The sequence below is a fragment of the Taurulus bubalis genome (assembly GCF_910589615.1).
Source record: "Taurulus bubalis genome assembly, chromosome: 11".
Taxonomy (NCBI): Eukaryota; Metazoa; Chordata; class Actinopteri; order Perciformes; family Cottidae; genus Taurulus; species Taurulus bubalis.
Genome location: NC_136599.1, coordinates 3,087,386 through 3,112,385, shown reverse-complemented (window position 1 = coordinate 3,112,385; position 25,000 = coordinate 3,087,386). Strand labels below are relative to the sequence as shown.

General features: G+C 42.7%; 2 protein-coding genes across 2 annotated transcripts in view; one reads left to right on the top strand and one right to left on the bottom strand.

The window, feature by feature from the left end:
• b4galt5 (UDP-Gal:betaGlcNAc beta 1,4- galactosyltransferase, polypeptide 5) overlaps nt 1–6,523 on the bottom strand; it is a gene marked incomplete at its 5' end in the record, with an annotated part of 36,578 nt that extends 30,055 nt beyond the window's left edge. The window contains one exon of the mRNA XM_079225787.1: nt 6,415–6,523. Coding sequence (XP_079081913.1) covers nt 6,415–6,523 — 109 coding nt within the window. The remainder of the gene's footprint in view (nt 1–6,414) is intronic.
• A 482-nt stretch (nt 6,524–7,005) lies between these two features.
• Nucleotides 7,006–25,000, top strand: part of slc9a8 (solute carrier family 9 member 8) — a gene marked incomplete at its 5' end in the record, with an annotated part of 28,171 nt that continues 10,176 nt past the window's right edge. The window contains 9 exons of the mRNA XM_079226443.1: nt 7,006–7,110; nt 9,552–9,736; nt 10,321–10,502; nt 12,696–12,776; nt 14,560–14,618; nt 22,568–22,651; nt 23,339–23,440; nt 23,638–23,672; nt 24,863–25,000. The exon at nt 24,863–25,000 is cut by the window's right edge and continues 6 nt beyond it. Coding sequence (XP_079082569.1) covers nt 7,006–7,110; nt 9,552–9,736; nt 10,321–10,502; nt 12,696–12,776; nt 14,560–14,618; nt 22,568–22,651; nt 23,339–23,440; nt 23,638–23,672; nt 24,863–25,000 — 971 coding nt within the window. The remainder of the gene's footprint in view (nt 7,111–9,551; nt 9,737–10,320; nt 10,503–12,695; nt 12,777–14,559; nt 14,619–22,567; nt 22,652–23,338; nt 23,441–23,637; nt 23,673–24,862) is intronic.

Genomic DNA, 25,000 nt, shown 5'->3' with positions numbered 1-25,000 from the left:
ACTGCTGGGTCGCTGTGCAGCTTTTCTTTGGTTTCACCCGCTAATGCCTAGTTCAGTTACTCAAAATTAAAATACCTTTACAGGAGTTAAATACTGTAGAGGAGCTGCGTGATTTATCGTCATGCACCTTGCTTGTTCTCTCACAATGGAATCTCTCTGAGGCCGCTTGGCACAGTTAATATTTCACCCCTACTATCTATCCCTGGCCTCTGGAAACGAGCTATAAGAGGGCCGGCCGGATCGAGCTAAAGGGATGGATCAATTAGGCAGCAGAAGGCGGGTGTCGCGTTACAGTGGGGACGAGAGAGCGGCTATAAGAGGGCCTCTAACGGAGAAGCTCTGCTGCGGATACGCTGCACGAGTGCTGAGGATGTATAGGAGTGGACGCGGTCACCCGTTGGTTTGTAGACTGCAGTTTCGAAGCCTCGAATTAAGCATTTTGGTCGGCGCCATCTTGGTTTCTTTGCAACCAAAAGTGACATTAAAGGGTACAACCGAACGCTGAATGAGACATTTTTAGGCAACAATTAACCTTCATGCTGAAGTTATCAGATGAAGACAGAGACCTGTCAATCACCTTGTAGCCCCGCCCCTAAAGCATCCCCTGCTTTATGGTCTGTTTGACTCTAAATGACCATAATTTACTAAATGAACATCATGCTGTATTGAAGAAGACTTGAAACTAGAGATTGAGACATAAACTCATGTTTACAATGTTTACTGAGGGAATACATCAAGAGAAGTAGAGTCATTTATATAGACTTCTATACAACCAGAGGAGTTGTCTCCTGGTGTTCAGGAGAGAGAATGCAGCTTTAACAAATGAAGCATATACTTCTATACAACCAGAGGAGTCACCCCCTGGTGGTCAGTAGAGAGAATGCAGCTTTAACACATGGAGCATAGACTTCTATACAACCAGAGGAGGTCAGTAGAGAGAATGCAGCTTTAACACATGGAGCATAGACTTCTATACAACCAGAGGAGGTCAGTAGAGAGAATGCAGCTTTAACACATGGAGCATAGACTTCTATACAACCAGAGGAGGTCAGTAGAGAGAATGCAGCTTTAACACATGGAGCATAGACTTCTATACAAACAGAGGAGTCGCCCCCTGGTGGTTAGGAGAGAGAATTCAGGTTTAAGCCCAGTTTGTAGCATCATGACGTTGACATAGTAAATGACCCGTAGCGTGTTGCTGTGATGGCGTAATGAACAGTTAAACTACAGTTCAGGCTGATTAGTTTTTCTCCTCTCGGTGAAGTAAAGAAATTAAAAGATAAAACATTATTCATTCAGCAGACAGTCATCTAATCCATCTGGCTTGCTGAACAAAAAGTGTTATGTGTGAACGAGTTAGCCACCATGTCTCCCCCTCCCATCAACAACAAGGTAATGATTTACCCTGGGCAACAGTTTACCATCCAAACAATGCTGTCACAAGGCTGAAGCCAGCCACATGGGGACTTTTTTCATTTCCTGCTAATGCAAAGCACCAGGCTGCATACCACCAAACATAATCGGTCTGATCTTTACAAGCTCCCTCCTTCAATGCCACTCCGCCTGGAGCAATAGCTTTTTACCCAAATTAGGATTCAAATGGTTCCCTCGGGAAAGGCTGCCGGCCGCTCGGTGCTTTGAAGAGGAAGAGGAAGCGGCTGCTGAAACAAATACACATACGAGTGACAGGACAATCACGTACGTGCAAACAAACCGCGCCGCTCGGAGGGGAAAGGCGCCCTGGGAGAACACGGTGGATGCACCAGTATGCCCAGTAGCAGTGAGGCTTCTGCCATGACGGTGACAACCGGGCACAAGGCAACATTCAATTGACCCTTCGCTAAGCCCCGCCCACCCCATCAGACTGTCATAGCGCTACGTTGCCATGGAGCCCGGACTGTCCCTAACTGCAGCGCCTGAATAAATATCGTCTAATCTTTTGGAAGAAAAAGCCATTTTTAGACAGAAGTGTCTACAGGAGGTGTTTGAAGGATGAATCCAGGACGTCAAACTGATTCAGCGGTAAAAACAGGTTGAAAGATAAAAATAGAAGCTAAAGCTAAAGATCACGTCAGCTGGAGATGAAGCTAAAGCACAGCGTGGCTCCTCTTTAGGCTCCGTTACCGTCAATAAAACGCTTCAATGTTCTTTAATATTGTTCATATATCAACTGGAAATAACATTTTGTAACTGTGGGACCCCCGAAGAGTGAAGGGCACAATGTTCATTCATATTTCATTGTTATAGCAGGTTCAATACGGAGGATGATGATTCACGTTTGTGTTGTTTTCTTGTGCGTTTTACGCCCGAGTCTGATTGTTTGTATCGTTAGCCGTTAAGCTATGTTGTGTATTAGTATTTTTTATTTAAAAAACCCGTGTAAACTGAAAAGAAAAAGCAACATGCATTAAATAACAAAAATACATCAGTGAATTTTGAAGCTTTATGCTTTCTTCATATCGTCAAACGTTGGTTATTTTTTTACTTTGCCCAAACATACATATACAGAGCTTATTTTCAGCCATAATCCAAAATCAAATGGAGCACCGCAATGATGCTGTAACACCACACACACACACACACACACACACACACACACAGCACAGACACACACATCACAGACAGTGACGTGGATGTAGAACTGGTTCCAGTGCAAACAGCCTCTTCATTCCAGGGCGACGCGTTGCCACGTCCGTGTTGTTGCTGCATTTCATCAGCTGATACCTGCCGATGAGGCAGATCAACTAGTTGCTACTCGAGCAGCAAAGTGTGTTTTTACTTCCAAATGCTCTCTGGCTCCTCATTTGCATCGGAGACGGGCTGCCGGCGGCCCTCGAGCCGGAGAGCCTCGGGCAGGAAAGCCACGCGGGTGACGCGAGGTCGCATCAAAAGAAAAAGATCCCACGTTACTGTTTGCAAAACAGGTGTGTCCTCACCTCACCTCCGTGTTACATAAACGCATGACGAGGCTGCGAGGCTGCGCTAACACTCGGGGGATCCTGCGTTGCTACACGCTGTGGGGCAACTGTCAGGGCCCAATGTTGCCCAACTAGGAGGCTACACCCAGAAACACACCTGGTGCAGTACATCCATCCATCTCTCTCTCTCACACACACACACACAGATGGGAGGAAGAGTCTGGGGAAGCACCTGCCTCTTGTCTTCCTCGAGCCCACCGGATGTGTTGGCGTGTGTGTGTGTGTGTGTGTGTGTCTTCCCTCAGCTCTCGCTCCGGTGGGATTCTCTCGTGTTTTAATTAAATAAACGGATGTGCACCCCCTCGGGGGCAACATATAGAGGCCGGGGCGTCGGTGCATACGAGTACATGAGGACGGAGAGAGAGAGAGAGGTTGTCTAAGCCGTGAAACTGGGGCATCCTGCACTGAAGCCACCTAGGAAGCCCTGCTCAGGTGTTCTGGGTGGGTTCCCCGATGTGCAAACCAGCAGAAGGAAAGCAGCCCTCCTCCTCCTCCTCCTCCTCCTCCTCTCTGTTTCTTCTTCTCCACTCCGAATTGTTTTGCTGGTTCTCCTGCAGCGTCCCCCGTCCTATACGATCCCTTTCAGCAGATCTGCTCACGCCATCAGTGTGTGTGGCTGCTATCGTGCATTTAATACATTTAAATGCATAAATGCATTATTATTGTTGGTGAAATGAAGCGACAGTATTGTGAACTCATGATTTATACAGCAATAGACCCCAGATTTAAGTTAAGAAAGAAAAAACTAAATAAAATGCAACTCTGAATAGATTGATAATCGTTCTTCTCCATTACTGTATTAATAATACAAAATGAAAAGAGTCAAATATGTATGAATAATAGAGCCATAGTATACAAACACTTTATACATTTTGCAAAAATAATTAAAAAATTATAATAATAATTAACAAACACTGCGTAAAAAGCCAGACTGAATAAATGTACTTTTACTTTCTGTTTAATAATATCTATTTTCAGCTCTCAGATCCTCTAGAAGGCATGAAGCTAAAAGCAGCATCTTGAATGTTATTTGTTCTGCTTTGGGGAAAAGCTGAAAGAGAGGAAGCGTCGAATCTTACTGGCATAAACTGAAAAACATATCCGAGGAGCTCCTTCCTGTACAATCCTGCATCGCAGCTCAAAAAGAGTTCAACGTTCTGTGAACTTCTAATAAAAAAAAAAGACTACTTCTCTTGATGTATTCCCTCAGTAAACATTGTAAACATGAGTTTATGTCTCAATCTCTAGTTTCAAGTCTTCTTCAATACAGCATGATGTTCATTTAGTACATTATGGTCATTTAGAGTCAAACAGACCATGAAGCGGGGGGGCGCTTTAGGGGCGGGGCTACGAGGTGATTGACAGGTCGACACCAGAGACGTACAAGCCGTCTCTACATCAAACCATAGCTTTTAAACCATAGCTTAAACCATAGCTTTTAGCAGCAGCTCCTGGTTACCATCTATAATGAATGGCCTGGTCCTCCTCGGTGAAACCACGTGACCATCACAGCCCTACGATAGTCCACGCAAGGAGGACGGATGCAGCCGGCCACCAGACACCATCAATACCTAAAATATTGATCAAGCCAACGATTATTTCTCTTCCCTTTTTGCATCCCGGTTACTCAGCGATCCATATAGTTTGGCTTGTTTCACAGTCGCCGTTATTGGGCTACTACTCCCGTCGGGAACGCGTCCTGCACATGAGAATTGATCTTGATTATTGATTAAGTTGTCCACACACGGGTTGGAAAGCGTGAATGGATCAATACCCGTTTGGATGAGTAAGGGGTTGGACCATCAAACGCTCGCTCTTTGATGGTTTAGATTTAGAAAATGCCGCACTTTGCATGACATGAGCGTTACTTCAATGTGATTTATTTGTTGTGTTTTCAGCGACGAGCCATTATCGCCTGATTGTTAATGTAGTTCAGCCCATTGACGTTCTTGTGTAAACTCCGGCCTTCCTTGAATTAGGGCTCTGACCGATGACTCATGTCCCGGTGTGAATAGTTTCAGCCCGACTCGTTCCCCGAACTACGAAAACAGCCGTGTGAATTAGGTGGACAGTTTCCAGTCCCATGTGAACAAAGCGTTGACTTTTGTAATTGCATATTTCCTTAATTTTGTATTACAGTTCCCTAAAATAGAACCAAGCACTTTGTGTGGTTATAGTTAAACCTAATAAAGTAGTTTTGTTCCCTAGAATACTTATAGTTTTCCTTCAATTTCATAGTACTTTTACGCCAAACCAAGTAGTTGTATTTAGTTCCCTAAATCAATATGTGTGTGTGTGTGTGTGTGTGTGTGTGTGTGTGTGTGTGTGTGTGTGTGTGTGTGTTTCATATTTAAATCCATGTCATCCACATGTTTTAAACTGCGACCTGTAATCTTGACAGGTCTGAGATAATGTCTCGAGGAAGTAGCCTTGACAAAAAGTGTGCGTGCATACATATATACATATATATATATATATATATATATATATATATATATATATATATATATATATATATATATATATATATATATATATATATAAATAAACAAACATATGTATATGGCTAATTAAAGAGGCTATTTAACTATTGTCAGCTGGTATATATATATATATATATATATATATATATATATATATATGCCTGTTCAGCAAGCACAACAGGATATCCAACCGGCGGTGGCATGATCAGTGAGTGTCAGGAAAGAAAAACAGGTTCCAGTGGAATAACAGACTGGGGTTGGCACGGCGTCAAGGCCAGAGCCGGGTGAAAGTCCTAACTTTTACAATAAGGACTGTGCGTCCAGATAAGCCGCCATGAAGCCACTGATATGATAAAGATGATAATGATATCCCGAAATGGAAGGCAATGAACATCTGGGCTGATAGCAGACCCAGATGCTCCAGGAAAGACTGAGGCGGTGTCACACATATAAAGAAAAAGAAAGACACACAAAAAGAGAGGAGATGTGACACATTCATTAATTAATGAGGGCTGCAGGACACGTGCTGTCACACACCTGCATGTGACACAGTGATGTCAGGAAATGGATTTGTCATCAAGCTCAGGTTGACTTCTAAAACTAAAAACGTCATTCGGGCCTCATCACGTAACCTTTGACCCTTCAATATATGCCCCAAATTACTATATTCTGCCAGTGAACGCATCATAATCATAGCTGCTGGGCCTGCTAACAGCTCATCAGTAGCACTGTTATTACCACGGCCAGGTACGTGGATATTATGGGATTGAGCTCCAGCATCCAGCAGGAGTCTCATCATCATCGATTGGGGGGGTCAAGACACACACACACACACACACACACACACACACACACACACACACACACACACACACACACACACACACATGACCCAACCAACCCGTATAAACAACACCCCCCATGTCTGAGGTATCAGGCCGGTTTTCACTCACCGATTCCGGGGGCGGAGTAGATGAAATACAGCGCAGAGGTGGAGAGCGAAAACAGGAATAAAAGCCCGAGGAATGACCTTCTCCGGAACCGCAAATGTGTCGGCATCATACAGGCAGCAAAAAACACACACACACACACACACACACGGGAGGGTGGGGGGACGTTTTCCGTAATCTTCCAAGCCGACGTTTTGGGGGGGTTTTTGGGAGGGGGGTGGGCTTCAAGCGTGTCCAGATGCCCGGAGGTCCGCGGTCTTCCCTGGGTTCAACGAGCCGGGCCGAGGTGGTCGGTTCTGCGGCGAAGCTGATGGCGAGGAGCGGCGGAGGAGCGACGAGGAAGTCGGCGTGTTTCCTCCCGCGAGCAGCTTCGAGTCTCACAGTACGGACGGTCGGTCACAAATCCATTCCCGTGGGGACGGGGGTTCGTGGGGGGTTCGGGTTCCGGGTCTGGTTTCAGTGAGAGACCATCCTTCGGCTAGCTCACTCCGTCGGTGTCGGTGGTGGTAGTGTCGGTGGTGGTGGTGCTGTGTGGCCGCTCCTGCGCTTCGCCTGCCTGCCTGCCTGCCTGCCTGCCTGCCTGCCTCCCTATGAATGGGGCTGCTGCTGCTGCCTCTCCGCAAAATGAGCAACAACCACCGAAAAGTGGGCGTTGACGGCAACCGACAAGAACGAGCACGCGCCCGCGCCGTTAACGACGTACGTCGCGAGGACTCGAAGAAAACGTGACACCGTGGCGGCGTAAGGGCGGCAATGCAGAGAGCTTCGTTTTGAGCTAGCTACTTAGATTAATGTGTTCACGTTAGACAGCTGCTTTATGGCTAATGAAAGAGGCTATTTAGCTGATATATATAAAAACATACATATATGTACATGGCTAATTAAAGCGGCTATTTTATATATATATATATATATATATATATATATATATATATATATATATATATATATATATATATACATATATATACATATATATATAAACATACATCTATGTGTATGGCTAATTAAAGAGGCTATTTAACTAGTGTCAGCTGGTATATATATATATAAACATACATACATACATACATACAAACATACATATATATATATATATACATACATGTATATGGCTAACTAAAGTGGCTATTTAACTATTGTCATCTGATATATATAAACATACATCGATGTACATGGCTAATTAAAGCGGCTATTTTATATATATATATATATATATATATATATATATATATATATATATATATATATATATATAAACATACATCTATGTGTATGGCTAATTAAAGAGGCTATTTAACTAGTGTCAGCTGGTATATATATATATATATATATATATATATATACATATATATATATATATATATATATATATATATATATATATATATATACATACATGTATATGGCTAACTAAAGTGGCTATTTAACTATTGTCATCTGATATATATAAACATACATCGATGTGTATGGCTAATTAAAGAGGCTATTTAACTATTGTCATCTGGTATATATATATAAACATGCATACATATATATATACATATATAAACATACATATATGTATATGGCTAACTAAAGTGGCTATTGTCATCTGATATATATGAACATACATCTATGTGTATGGCTAATTAAAGAGGCTATTTAACTATTGTCATCTGGTATATATATATAAACATACATACATACATATATATATATATAAACATACATATATGTACATGGCTATTTAAAGTGTCTATCTAACTATTGTCATCTGATATATATATATATATATATATATATATATATATATATAAACATACATATATGTGTATGGCTAATTAAAGAGGCTATTTAACTATCAGCTGGTATATTTGTTGTTGCTGTTATTTTTATTTACACATACATATTTCTTTCTTTCATCCAGCTATTTTATTGTTATTGCTATCTTTATTAGTATTATTATTGTATATATCTTATATATCTTTCATCCCTATTGTTTTTATATCTTATCTTATTTTCTGTGTAAATGGCTGCTACTCTACACAAAATTTCCCCTTGGGGATTAATAAAGTATATATTCATTCATTCATTCATATATATATATATATATATATATATATATATATATATATATATATATATATATATATATATATATATATATATATATATATATATACCAGCTGGCAATAGTTAAGGTGGTATTTTGCCATGTACATGTATATGGCTAATTAAAGTGGCTATTTAACTATTGTATGCTGATATATATTTAAACATACATATATGTATATGACTATATAAAGAGGCTATTTAACTATTGTCAGCTATTAACTATTGTTATATATATATATATATATATATATATATATATATATATATATATAAATAAACACATGGGTAATTAAAGAGGCTATATAACGAGGCTATTTAACTATATATATATATATATATATATATATATATATATATATTTATACATGTAGTATATACCTACTCATGATGATTGCATGTCTTCATAACATGCATAATGTACGAGTTAAGATATACACACGTGTACCCTTCCACTAATATATATCGTATGTATGCTATTAGTTTAATTTACAAATCTATATATCTGTCAGTCTCAATTTGCACTCATCTACTCATTAATTAAAGGGCGGCATGTGTTTTAGTGTTTACTACATCTGCAGGTAATTTGCAGCAGGTGCAAGCCGCAATAAAACCACAATACCCATAAAACAGCATGTTGAAGGCTGACGCGACATTACAAAGGCTCATGGGAAATGTAGTACACAAGGGCCACTGTGACCCATCGATTTTGTATTTATACAATTTTAAAGTTAAACCATATCCACTGCGACACACAACTTATATATTTGTTCGACAGTAGTCGCATCAAACCGCCTCCTTTTTGTTTCCCTGTTCTTCTTTTTTCACACGGACCGTAAAAGACTACATTTCCCAGCAAACACCTCGTCACCCGGAAGCGGAGCAGCAGTGTCAACAGAAAGCACACAGCGCCGTGGACATGAAACTTCCAAGTCTTGTGTTGCTCACAACGCGTCGCTTTTGCGTGTAAATGCCCCGGCTCAAGAATGAGAGGCGTTCAGCGTGGAGTTGTGTTTCTTTCTTTTGTGTTGTTATTCGTGAATGAGTGCGTGCCAGCGCGCGCCGAGAGCGAAACACAGTTGGATCTGCGCGCGAGAGACGAGGACAGCGGCGGCGGAAGGGACGTGGACCACCAGGCTGCTCCAGAAGAACACCAGAAAACTGTAATAACACACGGAAAAGAAGATGGACACGGTTCAGCCGACCAGAAGAAGGAAGGACAGGCTGTCGGGTGGGAAGAAAAACAAATATCCATTTGAGTGCGCCTCACTTTGGAGGAATTTAGCCCCAATGTAGCTAGCTAGCTAGCTTAAACATGGTACAACAGGGTGGTTCAGGTAAAGGTACCACCTTGGCTTGACACTGCCAGGTGTTTTATTTCAGTCTCTCCAGTGTATTCAGGTGTTATAGCCTTTTACAGATTAAAGTAAGTGAAGGTTTTGGGGCAGACAAACGTTACTAGCTTACATTGTATTTACCTTTTTAATATTAAGTGGTTAGATGTCAAAATAAAGCTAATCCGATGTATTACTGTATTGCTCAAAAGAGCTTTAAAATACACTTGGCACTTTTATTTTGTAATATATACTTGTTTTAAAGTACTGCTATCTGGTTGTTGTTTAGCTGCCATATTTATCTTTACATTATGTCTCGATTATTGCTCTATGTTTATTGTTCTATCCTATGTCTGTTTATTGTTATGCACCTTCACAGAGTCACATTCCTTGTATGTGCAACGTATTTGGCAAATGTGATTCTGAATCTGATCAAGTTGCTTCACCCCCATACCCCCCCACCCCGATTGTCTCCGTGCAGCAAGTCCAATGACACCGACAGCGCGAGCAACGAGACCCTCCACCCCACGACGCCCGCCGTCAAGCCGACGACCCCGACACCCCCGACCGCCAAGCCCATCCTGCCCGTGCAGACGGGGGTCAAGGCCCAGGAAGAAGAGCAGTCCAGCGGCCTGACCATATTCTTCAGCCTGCTGGTGATCGGTTGGTAGTCTCTCTCTCTCTGCGTCGTTATAGATAACGTTGACCTCAAACGGCTCATAATGGAGGAGACATGTACAGCCACTCCAGTGGGTCGTTAAATCAGGGCGGTGGATGAAGGGAAGGATGTGGATACACATTAAGGCGGTATGCGGCGGGTCAGGAAGAGCTTCTTGAGACACAAGGTGTCCATTATGCACTTCAGTTCACATGTAGGGAATTAATAAATTATACACAAGGTTACCAATTTGACTCATTCACTTGGTAAAAACATAACCATGTTACTTCATTTTGAACCAAATGTTTTAGCACAGCGACGCATTTGATTGGTTGCAAAGAAGCACAACATGCAGGAAATTATAGTAATTTCTCTTCGAAAGGAACTTTCATGTAGTGTTGGTTCTGGCGCCCCCTGTGGACTAAAGTGGTAGTGTCTCTGAGCGCCAGGGTTCCTTTAGAAAACCTCTCATGTTACTGCAGCAGGGTCTGACAATCTGATCCTTTCAGTCCTGGTTCTGGTTCTCCCGTGTTCCCCTTCCCTCCAGCGGGTCCAGCAACATGTCCTGGGTCTCCAGCAGCGTGGAGGAGGAAGGAGGAAGGAGGAGGAAGGAGGAGGAAGGAGGAGGGAGGAGGGAGGAAGGAGGAGGAGGGAGGAGGAGGGAGGAGGAGGAGGAGGGAGGAGGAGGAGGGAGGAGGAGGAGGGAGGAGGAGGGAGGAAGGAGGAAGAAGGAGGAAGAAGGAGGAAGAAGGAAGGAGGGAGGAGGATGAGGATGAAGGACTGCAGGTCCAAGGCTGCAGGTGAAGCTGGATCTGGGGTCTCTGCTGGAGTCTGAGCTGAAGGAGATTCTGGTGAACCTGCATGATGTCATCTGGTTTCACCAGAATCTGACCCGGTGGCTCCGATGAGGAGCTTTAAGAAGAACTCTATAGAACCAGACCATCTTCTCTCTGGTGATCTGGTTTCTGATGGAGGCCTATAGAGGACCAGGACTACACTGAGGTCTATAGAGGACCAGGACTACACTGAGGTCTATAGAGGACCAGGACTACACTGAGGTCTATAGAGGACCAGAACTACACTGAGGTCTATAGAGGACCAGGACTACACTGAGGTCTATAGAGGACCAGGACTACACTGAGGTCTATAGAGGACCAGGACTACACTGAGGTCTATAGAGGACCAGGACTACACTGAGGTCTATAGAGGACCAGAACTACACTGAGGTCTATAGAGGACCAGGACTAGACTGAGGTCTATAGAGGACCAGGACTACACTGAGGTCTATAGAGGACCAGGACTACACTGAGGTCTATAGAGGACCAGGACTACACTGAGACTATAGAGAACCAGGACTACACTGAGGTCTATAGAGGACCAGGACTACACTGAGGCCTATAGAGGACCAGGACTACACTGAGGTCTATAGAGGACTAGACTGTTTTATAAGCAGTTAAAAGTCCTCTCAGTAACTTTAATACATCTCATCAGTGGTCTGACTGAGATGGGAGAGATCAATAAACAAGAGTACAATATAGAAACCACACATTAGTCCTAAATAGCACTTCCTGGAGACCACATTAACATGATGAGCTTTAATTGGGCTGAACTTAACGTCTCCCTCCTGAATAAACAGTCCAGCTTTGATGAGCCGACCTCCCCGTCTTCAGCGCTGCAGACTCTGCGTCTGAAGACTTCTCTCGCTCGCTGCTCTGCATTTTCCTCCATCGTGGCCTTGGGGTTTGTCATCATAATTATGCTAATATGCCTAAGCACTGATTTAGCACGTTGATATACAGAAATTGCCTATTGTACTGTCACAGCTGAATGTTGTGTTTTTATTTGGGGGCAATTATCTCTCTTGTAGAGTCTCAGAACTACACACTTTAAATTGTCAGGGACCTGCTTTGTAGTCATTTGTCACAAATTTGCATGAAATACTTCCACAGACTAATCAGGTGTGTGTTCACGTGTCCGTGGGAATAAAGTCCGATCGGTGTGGTTTCTCACAGTCGTCGCCGTCCAGCCTCCAGTAGTTTGTGTCAAGGACAGCAGCCGGGGAAACAGATCGTAACCGTATTTGATGCGAGGGTTATTTCTGTGGCTGATCTGAGTTCATGTGACATGATGTTTGAGGCATGGACAGATTTGTCCTAAATATTCATCTTCTTCTTCTTCGCTCTCCCCTCTCACCCCAGGTATCTGCATCATATTGGTGCACCTGCTCATCAAGTTCAAACTGCATTTCCTTCCGGAGAGCGTGGCCGTCGTGTCTCTCGGTGAGTACGTGTTGCGCAACACGCCGCTCCGGAGTCCAGGAATGTTCAGAGTTTACGGAGGAATATCTTAAAACGTGTAACGACTAGATATCACCATGAAACCTCACCCGTTCATTACTGACGTCACGTCAAGTCTTTTTGGTATTACACGTTTTCTGAAGAGTTTAAAGGTGGCATTATCTTATTAGATATGCGCTAATTTTCATACATTTTCAGACAGAAACGTGAACATTGGATAAAGCCAGATTCAAAATGATTGTTTTAATGTTGTTGACGTATTAGAGTCAACGGTTTTTAAAGAGGGGATTATTGATATCTCTTTGTATCACTTTATAAATCAGAAAATACTGTAATATAATCTATTTTCTTCATGGTTTTTATTATTAAATGTTATATAAATGAGGTTATGAATGCGTTGTGAACAAACCCCTCTGCATAAACCCTCAGAATATATGAAGGAATGAAAGAGTAAAGTTTGGTGATGTCAGAGCTGCTGAAGAGAGATTTCTGGATCAGAGTCTGAGAACAAACTCATGGAGAGAAAACGTCCTTTAAAGAGAAGTGTAGTTATGACATCATGATGAAGACTCTACAAGTGAAGAGGGTCAACGCATGAACTCATAGATATCACCATGAAACTTCACCATTTCATCACTCACATTAAGAGCAGGGTTTATTGTGTTACAAGTGCAAATGAGGCATCATCTAACGGTATCTTTTGGTGAATTTAAGAGGAATCTACAGACGTAAACAGACAAAGTAGTAAAATAAACACCTGAATGTGTATTTTGGATGTTTTCTTTCCACTAATCTGAAAGACGTGTTACGGAAGCTAAATAGACAACAAGTGTATAAAAAAAAAGAGCTTTCTTTTTTTAGAAGGCATAAACAGTCTGAGTACAGGAAACTAATGTTGATACTGATTTAGGACTTTTCCAAAATACTCCACTTTTGCTTTCTTTCTTTCTTTCTTTTGAGAGCATTTATAAATAATGAACTTCTCATGACTTTGCATCTTTTACTCGGGCCTCTCTTGTGATTTAAGAACATCCTTTAACATGACTGCCAGTGTGTGTCCAGCAGTAAACGTCTAGCTCTCTGTAAGTGTGCAGAACTAAATTATTTAAGTCGTCTACATGTCTTTTTAAATGTGCAAACCCAGTGGCAGCTGCAGCCAAGATCGTTTGGTTTTAAAAAAAGCGAAAATGACTTATTTTGCTTCCTCCACCTCTACTTACGTGGAGTTGCTCACCCTCTCTCTCTCTCTCTCTCTCGCTCTCCATCCTCCTGGTCTTGACCCCGACGGCCTTCTCTCCTCATGTGAGGCCGAGCTCTGCTGAAGAGAGATAACGCTCTGCTTACAGATCAGGAAGGACGGCTCTCCCTTCCTCCTCGCTTCCTCTCTCATTGTGTGTGTTTTCTTCCTCTTTTCTATCCACTTCCATCTGCTCCGTACCTCCGGGTCGGACACGCCGCTTCAGTGCTTATGCTTCTTTTCTTTTTCCGTCTTATCTCCGTCTTTCTCTGGCCTTTACACGTCTTTTGTGTTTTCCTCGCCCCTTTTTTTTATTGAATGTTCTGCCGGGCTTTGGAGCAAGAGAGCCGGAGACCCCTGGGGACTCTCAAATACAAAAACTAAGACAATACCCAGTGTACACTCCCAGTTTAACCACTAAAATAGCGCTTTGAACTCCATCTGTATGGCGGCTGCATTGAAAGTTTCATACGAAGGCGTAAAATATTTAAACAAGCTTGTTTTTCCTTTTCTCGCCGCTCTCTCCAGGGATCCTAATGGGAGGCTTCATTAAGATGATTGAGTTCCTGGAGCTGGCCAACTGGAAGGTATAGTATGACTCCCATGTCCACACCCTGCTTCACAGTGTGCACACGGCAGCAGAAATGAAAAGATAACGTTGGTCAATAAAGGAGCTCCTCCACTCACAGGGTTCTTCTTACGCTCATGGGAAACCTGGAAAAGTTATGGAATTTTTTTTAATGGTTATTTCCAGGCCTGGAAAAGTCCTTGAAAAATATATAATCCCCAAAGTTTTGGAAAAGTCATGTAAATGTGTTATATTCATGTGTTCATGACGTTCATTTTAAATGGTTTTAATACTCTTATGTGGGTATTTGGACTCATTCCTGCAGCACTCTGTTAGCACACAACTAATGGCGCTTAGTTTGTTGTAATTGGTTCAGGATGAGGCAACACGGACACATTCCTCCACACAACACACATGCAGACACACTAAACATTGCTTCAGATCCATAAAAGCCGCACCCACCGCATTCCTGATGGGAAATGCAATTTACAGGGTGGGGACGCTTGTGTGCATTGCTCAACATAATGCATCTCTGCCTCTCCTAGTTCTCATATGATGGATCATCCCACAGTAAATTCTCCGGACGCTCCTCACCCACCGCCGTCATAACAAACATCTGCCCCTGTAGATTTCCATCTCTTTAGTTCTCGTTTCCCGGCTTCTGTTTTTCGTCCCAAATGTCGTCTCTCCACCTCCACGCTGTTGCCCACCAGTAATAACTATCTTTCCATCTTCTCGCTGTCCTTTTTCTGCTTTTCCTTTTTCTTCTCCCGGGTTCTCACAGCCTTTAATTAACATTCCTTGTTCTCTGCCAGCGAGTGAGAGAACGAAAGAACAAGAGATGTAGATGCAGAGTGAGGGGGAGGGCAGGAAAGAGGACAGGTTGTGTCAATGTGCCTTGCACACTGGGGCCCATTGTGTTGTTTTTTTAAATCCTGGGGGCCCCCTGGGTGTTGCTGAGTCATCGGCACTACTCGTAACCAGAGCTCCTGTCCTGTGGACCTCCAGCTCTCTGTGTTTGTGCGCGGCAGGTAGAGCTGCTCACCTGGTCGGGTACAGAGCTCCTGACGCGGCTTTCCCTAAACCGTACGTTCCCGTCTGCAGACACGTTCTCCGTCCGCTTCGTTTTCCAGCGGCACTCAAACGCACCGCCTGGAGCGTCGGGACGAACTGATACCGCCACAGCGGTCAAAGCCCTTCTGCCCTTCCGGGGTCAAACACATGACGACGACAGGGATTTCTGCACCTGTGTACATACCTGAGCACAGGATATGCATTGATCCTGTAGAACGGCCTGATCAGCGTTTTTTTTCTGTTTGCTGCGTCTTTTTTGTTTTTGTTGTTTGGCAACCACCGAATACGTATACGCTGCATTCTCTCTCCTGACCACCAGGGGGCGACTCCTCTGGTTGTATAGAAGTCTATGCTTCATGTGTTGAAGCTGCATTCTCTCTCCTGACCACCAGGGGACGACTCCTCTGGTTGTATAGAAGTCTATTCTTCATGTGTTAAAGCTGCATTCTCTCTCCTGACCACCAGGGGGCGACTCCCCTGGTTGTATAGAAGTCTATTCTTCATGTGTTAAAGCTGCATTCTCTCTACTGACCACCAGGGGGCGACTCCCGTGGTTGTATAGAAGTCTATTCTTCATGTGTTAAAGCTGCATTCTCTCTACTGACCACCAAGGGGTGATTCCTTTGGTTGTATAGAAGTCTATTCTTCATGTGTTAAAGCTGCATTCTCTCTCCTGACCACCAGGGGGTGACTCCTCTGGTTGTATAGAAGTCTATTCTTCATGTGTTAAAGCTGCATTCTCTCTCCTGACCACCAGGGGGTGACTCCTCTGGTTGTATAGAAGTCTATGCTTCATGTGTTAAAGCTGCATTCTCTCTACTGACCACCAGGGGGTGACTCCTCTGGTTGTATAGAAGTCTATGCTTCATGTGTTAAAGCTGCATTCTCTCTACTGACCACCAGTGGGTGACTCCTCTGGTTGTATAGAAGTATATGCTTCATATGTTAAAGCTGTATTCTATCTCCTGACATCATCTGGTTGTATAGAAGTCTATGATCCATGTGTTAAAGCTGCATTCTCTCTCCTGACCACCAGGGGGCGACTCCTCTGGTTGTATAGAAGTCTATATAAATGACTCTACTTCTCTTGATGTATTCCCTCAGTAAACATTGTAAACATGAGTTTATGTCTCAATCTCTAGTTTCAAGTCTTCTTCAATACAGCATGATGTTCATTTAGTAAATTATGGTCATTTAGAGTCAAACAGACCATAAAGCAGGGGACGCTTTAGGGCGGGGCTACAAGGTGATTGACAGGTCGACACCAGAGACGTATAAGCCGTCTCTACATCACTTGAAGTGAGTCAAAATATGGTCACTTCCTGTTTCACTGGTTGCAAAAAAGCCAAGTGCTTCTTATACACCGTCTGCAGGTCAAACACTAGACTCTCCACAATGAGGAAGAAAGAGAAAAGCAAGTAGCTCTCAGGCCGACGGAGACTTCACGAGACCTCCGTCCAAATGATGCAAATCCATTACGTCTGACCTATTTGTTCTGCAGCCCCTGAGCGCAGGATGCGTAGACCTGTTGAGGGAGCAGCGGCCAAGCGGAGGATCTGTCGGCATCGCTTCCGTTCAACTCCTTTTGAACTCGGCTTACAGTGACGCTCGCTCTCGGCTCCGTTTTTATTTAATCACGAGCTCAATCACTTTGCAGGTTTTTTAAAGTCTGCTCGCTCGTGTCCCGCTTGGTTTACGTAGCGAGCCCTGGGGGGTTGGGGGGAGGGGCGGGCGGCCTCAGATGCCACCATGGGTTGTGAACCAACAACCCCTCGGGCGGCGGCAGCATCCTGTCATCACTGGCTCCTTTCACCAACAAGCTGCCGCCTTTTTCTTCTCTTCTACTCTCTCTCTCTCTCTCTCTCTCTCTCTCTCTCTCTCTCTCTCTGTGAGAGAGAGAGAGGCACACGCACAGAGATACACGCGCACACACACACAGAGAGATACGCGCACACACAGAGAGATACACACACAGAGAGATACGCGCACACACACACACAGAGAGATACGCGCACACACAGAGAGATACACACACACAGAGATACGCGCGCACACACACAGAGAGATACACGCGCACACACACACAGAGAGATACACACACACACACACACACAGAGATACACGCGCGCACACACACACACAGAGATACACGCGCGCACACACACACACACACACACACACACACACAGAGAGAGATACGCGCGCGCACACACACACACACACACACACACAGAGATACACGTGCACACACACACACACACACACACACACACACACACACAGAGAGATACACGCGCACACACACACACAGAGAGATGCGCACACACACACACACACACACACACAGAGATGCGCACACACACACACACAGAGAGATACACACACACACACAGAGAGATACACACACACACACAGATACACACACACACACACACAGAGATACACGCACACACACACACACATAGATACACGCGCACAGATACACACACACACACACAGAGATACACACACACACAGATACACGCACACACACACACACACACACAGATACACACACACACAGATACACACACACACACACAGATACACACACACACAGAGATACACAGACACACACACACAGATACACGCACACACACACATAGATACACGCGCACACACACACACACACACAGATACACACACACACACACAGAGATACACACACACACACACACAGATACACGCACACACACAGAGAGAGATACACACACGTCACTTTAACATACACTTACATTAACGTTATCTGTTTGTCTGAGCACTTTATCTTATACTTGGTTTAATGTCATTGCACTGTTGTTGTTGTTGTTGTTTGTCTCGTGTCTAATGTTTGCACCTTCCACCTAGAAAAAATCCTTGTTTGTGTAAACATTCCTGGAAAATAAACGGATTCTGAGAGAGAGAGACACAGACACACACACACACAGGTGGATGTGTTTGCATCTCTGCGTGATGATGAGCTCGTCGTTCACGTCTCTGCTGCATGAGGTCTGGTTCCTGCTCGCCGGCTGCAGTCGTGTGTTTTAAGCCCCAAAGGGCAGCGCAGCTTTTAATAGACGTGGAGAGGGACACGGGAGAAGAGTTTTAATTGTGGTTTCAGGGCCCTTTTCCTCTCTCTCTCTCTCTCTCTCTCTCTCTCTCTCTCTCTCTCTCTCTCTCTCTCTCTCCCCCACGTGGGGATGTCTCTGTGTGTCAAAGCCTCCAGGAGCTCGTTCTGAGTGAAGGTCTCCATCGCTCTCATCCCTCTTTTTAACTCCCTTCATCTTCAGCGTTCATCTTTCCTCATGTACTTCAAGCTCTGTCTCAGCTCTTCCACCAGAGTCTCCATCCTCTGTTCTTTATTTATTCATCTCATCTGTGCTGCTCTTCCAACATATTTATTGATATATACATATATTTATATATAAATATGTATTCATACATATATAAATATGTATTTGTGTGTATGTATATTTATATATATGTATATTTATATAGATACATATGTGTATAGATATATTTGTATATGTATTTATATAAATATGTATTTTTATATATGTATTTATATAAATATATTTGTATATAAATATTTATGTATGTATGAATATACTATATATGAATATTTATGTATATATATATTATATAAATATATATATGTATATTATATATATATATTTATCTGTGTGTATATATTTATATATGTATACATATTTATTTATATATAAATGTATGTATTTATTTACATAAATAAATATGTATTTATATATATTTATGTGTGTGCGTATGTATGTATGCGTGTGTGTGTGTGTGTGTGTGTGTGTGTGTATATCTATTTCTATATATATATATATATATATATATATATATATATATATATAGATATATATATATATCTTTTTCTTTCTATTTTATTCTCTCTGCTGTCAATCTCGAGTGTTTCTAAATCTCTTCCCGCCTCCTGAGGCCGCGTGTCCTCGTGGTTTTTCAGGATGAGGTCAATCTCGTGCATCTCTGCATTCTGACCTACAATACAAACAACAATAAACTCCGGTAATTAAATCCAGCAGCCGTTTTGATACTCGATCGGTCATTTGAGTCGTCCGCCGAGCGAGGACTCCTCACATTCTGCTTTCAACGTCTGAAATGTTTTCCTGCTGTCGTCACTTGAACGTCTTCGGGGGTTTTGACCTGTTCGCTCGGCTCAGCGGCCGCTTCATCACCATGTATGCAAAGTCTGCGTGTGCACGCTCGGATGTGTGGAAGGGAAACACGGCATGCATGCGGGCGCACGGCCGTAGATTTCAGCCCTCGCGTGGAAATACCTTCTTGTGTCTCGGGTGTTCATTTAAATGTCTGACCTTTCACCTGCCCAGAAGGGAGGAAGTCTGGCAGAGACAAATGTCAAAGAAGAAAAGTGGCGGTGTCCTTGCCGGCCTACTTTTACTGAAATTTGAATGCATAATAGGACAAAGTAAACAGCAGCATAGCGTTTATACTCCAGCATACATCCTGTATAGGCCAACCCACTAAACATGGCCTGTTTTTATAGCTTCTTTTTTCTTATTTAACCTTGTATTTATCTATTATAATCCAAGGAGATGTTGCTTGACGGCAGCGTACAGAAAAAAACACAGAAAACAGACGTAAAAACATAAAGGGGCGACAAATTTAAAGACAACAGCAAATTGCATCAATCGGAGACTTTTCCTACGTTCAATGATCCTATATATATATTAAAACTTTTTTTATGAAAAAAAGCCCCAAAGCTGCTGTATTTGGATGTATTGAACATCATAAGTAATATACAAGTGAAATATATGGTTTGGTACAATTTTAAATGTGCCACAATGCCAATGTTGGAGTCCCCGCCTGAATGTTCTCTGTTCTAAACCCTCTCTAACTTTGTTCTGCTTCACTTTATCAAAGTCAACCTTTGCAGAGAGAATGTTCACATATTGAGCTATGATTTGGGTTAGAGAATGTTCACATATTGTGTATGATTTGGGTTGGAGAATGTTCACATATTGTGTATGATTTGGGTTAGAGAATGTTCACATATTGTGTTATGATTTGGGTTAGAGAATGTTCACATATTGAACTATGATTTGGGTTAGAGAATGTTCACATATTGAACTATGATTTGGGTTAGAGAATGTTCACATATTGTGTTATGATTTGGGTTAGAGAATGTTCACATATTGAGCTATGATTTGGGTTAGAGAATGTTCACATATTGAGCTATGATTTGGGTTAGTGAATGTTCACATATTGTGTTATGATTTGGGTTAGAGAATGTTCACATATTGAGCTATGATTTGGGTTAGAGAATGTTCACACATTGAGCTATGATTTGGGTTAGAGAATGTTCACACATTGAGCTATGATTTGGGTTAGAGAATGTTCACATATTGTGTTATGATTTGGGTTAGAGAATGTTCACATATTGAGCTATGATTTGGGTTAGTGAATGTTCACATATTGAGCTATGATTTGGGTTAGAGAATGTTCACATATTGAGCTATGATTTGGGTTAGAGTTGGACCTTACAGCTGCATCATTTCAAAGAAATCATCCTGAAAGTGTTTTTTTTATAGGCGGACCTGAAACTTTTTCATTTTTTCTGTGTGTCATCTTCATTTACTCTTAACCAGTAGCATATAGACTGATATTTACACATCTGAACAAAATCTCACATGTGTACCTTTTATTATAACACCATAATTATTAAAATAGCCCTAGTGGTTGCAGAGATGCACCCTTTTTAGTTTGGGAATGACATTTTCGAGGAAACGGCCTAAAAATAGTGGGTTTTCTGTGGGTGATAACTTATTCTCGAGCACAGGTTTAGCTATCTGATTGATCCACATTCTACTATAACACAAGTTGCATCCCACCACACAGCAGCTTTTTGGCTTTTTTCTTTTTTTGAGGTCCAATGTTGTGTTCTAGCAGACAAGGGGCGTGGTGGTGTTATTGTGGCGGTGGAGAGTCCGGCTCCACCAGCTGTCAAAACCTGGCCCCCGAAAAACAATGAGGGAGATTGTTTGAGCGGGTTGGAGTGAATATCATATTTCTGACGGATGCATCTGCAGCGTCTCAAGCCAACGGGCCCAGAAATAGATCTTCAGCTATGAACGTTCACGAATGCATGGCGTAGTCTGACTTTTTACATTACTGACATAGGTTATGCACACACACACACACACGCACACACACGCACACACACACACACACACACACACACACTATGGCTTGCACATGGGCGCATCGTGCACATTGGCAGCCGGAGCGTTAATGCACGGGCGCATGATGCCTACGCCTGATCTGGGAGGCCGGCCCATTGAGCTGAGAAGACACAATGATTTCATTATATCGCTGGAATCATCAGAGCGCTGATGGTCACTGGGATACACTGTATTTGTGTGTGTGTGTGTGCGTGTGCGTGACCGAGACACGCAGAGATAAAAAAGGAGCATATATATATATATATATATATATATATATATATATATGACCCCCTTAAAGAGCACCTGGTGTGTGTGTGTGTGTGTGTGTGTGTGTGCGCATGTGCATGTGCATGTGCACGTCAACATCCAAATGAGTCATCCATGACTATGTATAAAGTCAGCTGACGATCACCGACTCAGTCGGGATAATAATCACAAGCACGTGTTTTTTTTTCCCGTCACAGGCGCACAATTAGCTCATATGCAACGCTACCGATTAGCATTAGCATCGTACGGCTCGGTGTGTAAATGTGTAATTTGTCCAGTGAAGATGTTTCCTGTTCACGGTGCTTTGAAGCTTCCAAACCCAGATTACAATCCCTGCTCCATGTCCGGACCGTACGTAACTCTGTCTCCGTCTCTCACACAGGAGGAGGAGATGTTCCGACCCAACATGTTCTTCCTTTTGCTGCTGCCGCCCATCATCTTCGAGTCTGGATACTCTTTACACAAGGTACGCACGTACATACTCCTCTGGTTGTATAGAAGTATGTACTTCATGTGTTAAAGCTGCATTCTCTCTCCTGACCACCAGGGGACGACTCCTCTGGTTGTATAGAAGTATATGCTTCATGTGTTAAAGCTGCATTCTCTCTTTTGACCACCAGGGGGCGACTCCTCTGGTTGTATAGAAGTATATGCTTCATGTGTTAAAGCTGCATTCTCTCTTTTGACCACCAGGGGGCGACTCCTCTGGTTGTATAGAAGTCTATGCTTCATGTGTTAAAGCTGCATTCTCTCTTTTGACCACCAGGGGGCGACTCCTCTGGTTGTATAGAAGTATATGCTTCATGTGTTAAAGCTGCATTCTCTCTTTTGACCACCAGGGGGCGACTCCTCTGGTTGTATAGAAGTATATATAAATGACTCTACTTATTCCCTCAGTAAACATTGTAAACTAGTTTCAAGTCTTCTTCAATACAGCATGATGTATATAGAAGTATGATTATAGAAGCACTCCGCTCCACCGCTCACAGTCTCACCGCCTCACGCCGCGTCACGCTTCACAAGTCACGCTTCACACGTCACGCTTCACAAGTCACGCTTCACACGTCACGCTTCACACGTCACGCTTCACAAGTCACGCTTCACACGTCACGCTAGCATAAAGAACTCACGCTGCGTGTTCATGTACGTTCAGGGCAACTTCTTCCAGAACATCGGCTCCATCACTCTCTACGCCGTGATCGGCACGGCCATCTCCGCCTTCATCGTGGGAGGAGGGATCTACTTCCTGGGACAGGTGAGCACCACAACCGTATTTCCAGTATTTTAAGTGTGTATTTCCTGTATTTTAAGTGTGTATTTCCTGTATTTTAAGTGTGTATTTCCTGTATTTTAAGTGTGTATTTCCCCTGGAACAGCTTGTGAATAAAGTCAGTAGTTGCATTTTTTTGCAGTGTAACAGTGTGTGTTTTGATGTTGTGTTTTCTCTCTCAGGCTGACGTGATCTATAAGATGTCTATGACTGATAGGTGAGTATTAGCTTGTATTAGTCTGAGTGTCCACAATTGCTTCAAGTGAACACAAGCATCTGTATTTCATAACATCGTTCACGGAAACTTGAAAGAGATGACTGACTCACCCGAGCCTCACCGGAGGATGTGTTTCCCGTCCCGTGCTTCCTCCTCGGTGTGTTTTTGGTTCGCAGGACAGATGTTTCTTCAGAGGGGAATTCAGATTGTTAAGAAAGAAATAATTGATTAGTTTTTTGGTGGGGAATCCCCAAACTTTCTTTCTTTCTTTATTGGCTTTCATGTTCAAACACTTCACTGTATTTAGACTCGTTTCAACCCACAAATCCCGCCTTCTTTTTATTTTTTTATTATTTAAACAAAGCGTTCTTTTACCACTCCTCCTCCACAGTAATTTAATCAAAATGTCCCAATTTTTTCACTTGATGTGTGAAGATTAACCTAAAAAAGTGAATGAATGTAGTTTCAGTTTATTTAAGTTGCAAGACACAGTAAACATAATGCATGAACAGAGTAAAGTGGATTGTTCATTTCATCAAAACAAAAAAAACTAAACCATATTTCTAAAATTAAAGTTCATTAAAATGTTTTTTAAATATTATTTTAGTGCTTTTCTAGAATTGTTTACCAATTTGTTGCAGGACGTTTGTATATTACACTTAAAACGAAAACAATGATGTTTTACCGTTAAAAGAAAAATAACAGAAAAAGATTATAAATATATTTCTGGTTTATTTTTATTTTTTTATGACATTTTTATGGTGCTTTCCTAGAATTGTTTACCAAATTATTGCAGGATGTTTGTATATTACACTGAAAAAGAAAACATTACATTTTATATTAAAAAACAAAGTTCATTAAAGATAGTTTTTATTTCATGACATTTCACGGTGCTTGTCTAGAGTTGTTTGCTGCAGGTGAGCCGTCAGACACCGACGGCCACAACTCCTACATGCATTGTGTAACAAAGCCAGGAGATCTCCTAAATGTTGCTTAACAACAACACTTTTTAGGATTGTGCCGCCTGACCGAGCCTGACTCACTTCCTGTCTGCCTCCCTCTGGTGACTCACTTCCTGTCTGCCTCCCTCTGACCCCGTTTTGTGTCCCTTTGTCTAACATATTTACAAACATATCTGTAGGTTTGTTAATACCTATAAAAAGGGTCTCGACCACTCCTCCTCTCCGCAGCTTCGCCTTCGGCTCTCTGATCTCGGCCGTGGACCCGGTGGCGACCATCGCCATCTTCAACGCCCTCAACGTGGACCCGGTCCTCAACATGCTGGTGTTCGGCGAGAGCATCTTGAACGACGCCGTCTCCATCGTCCT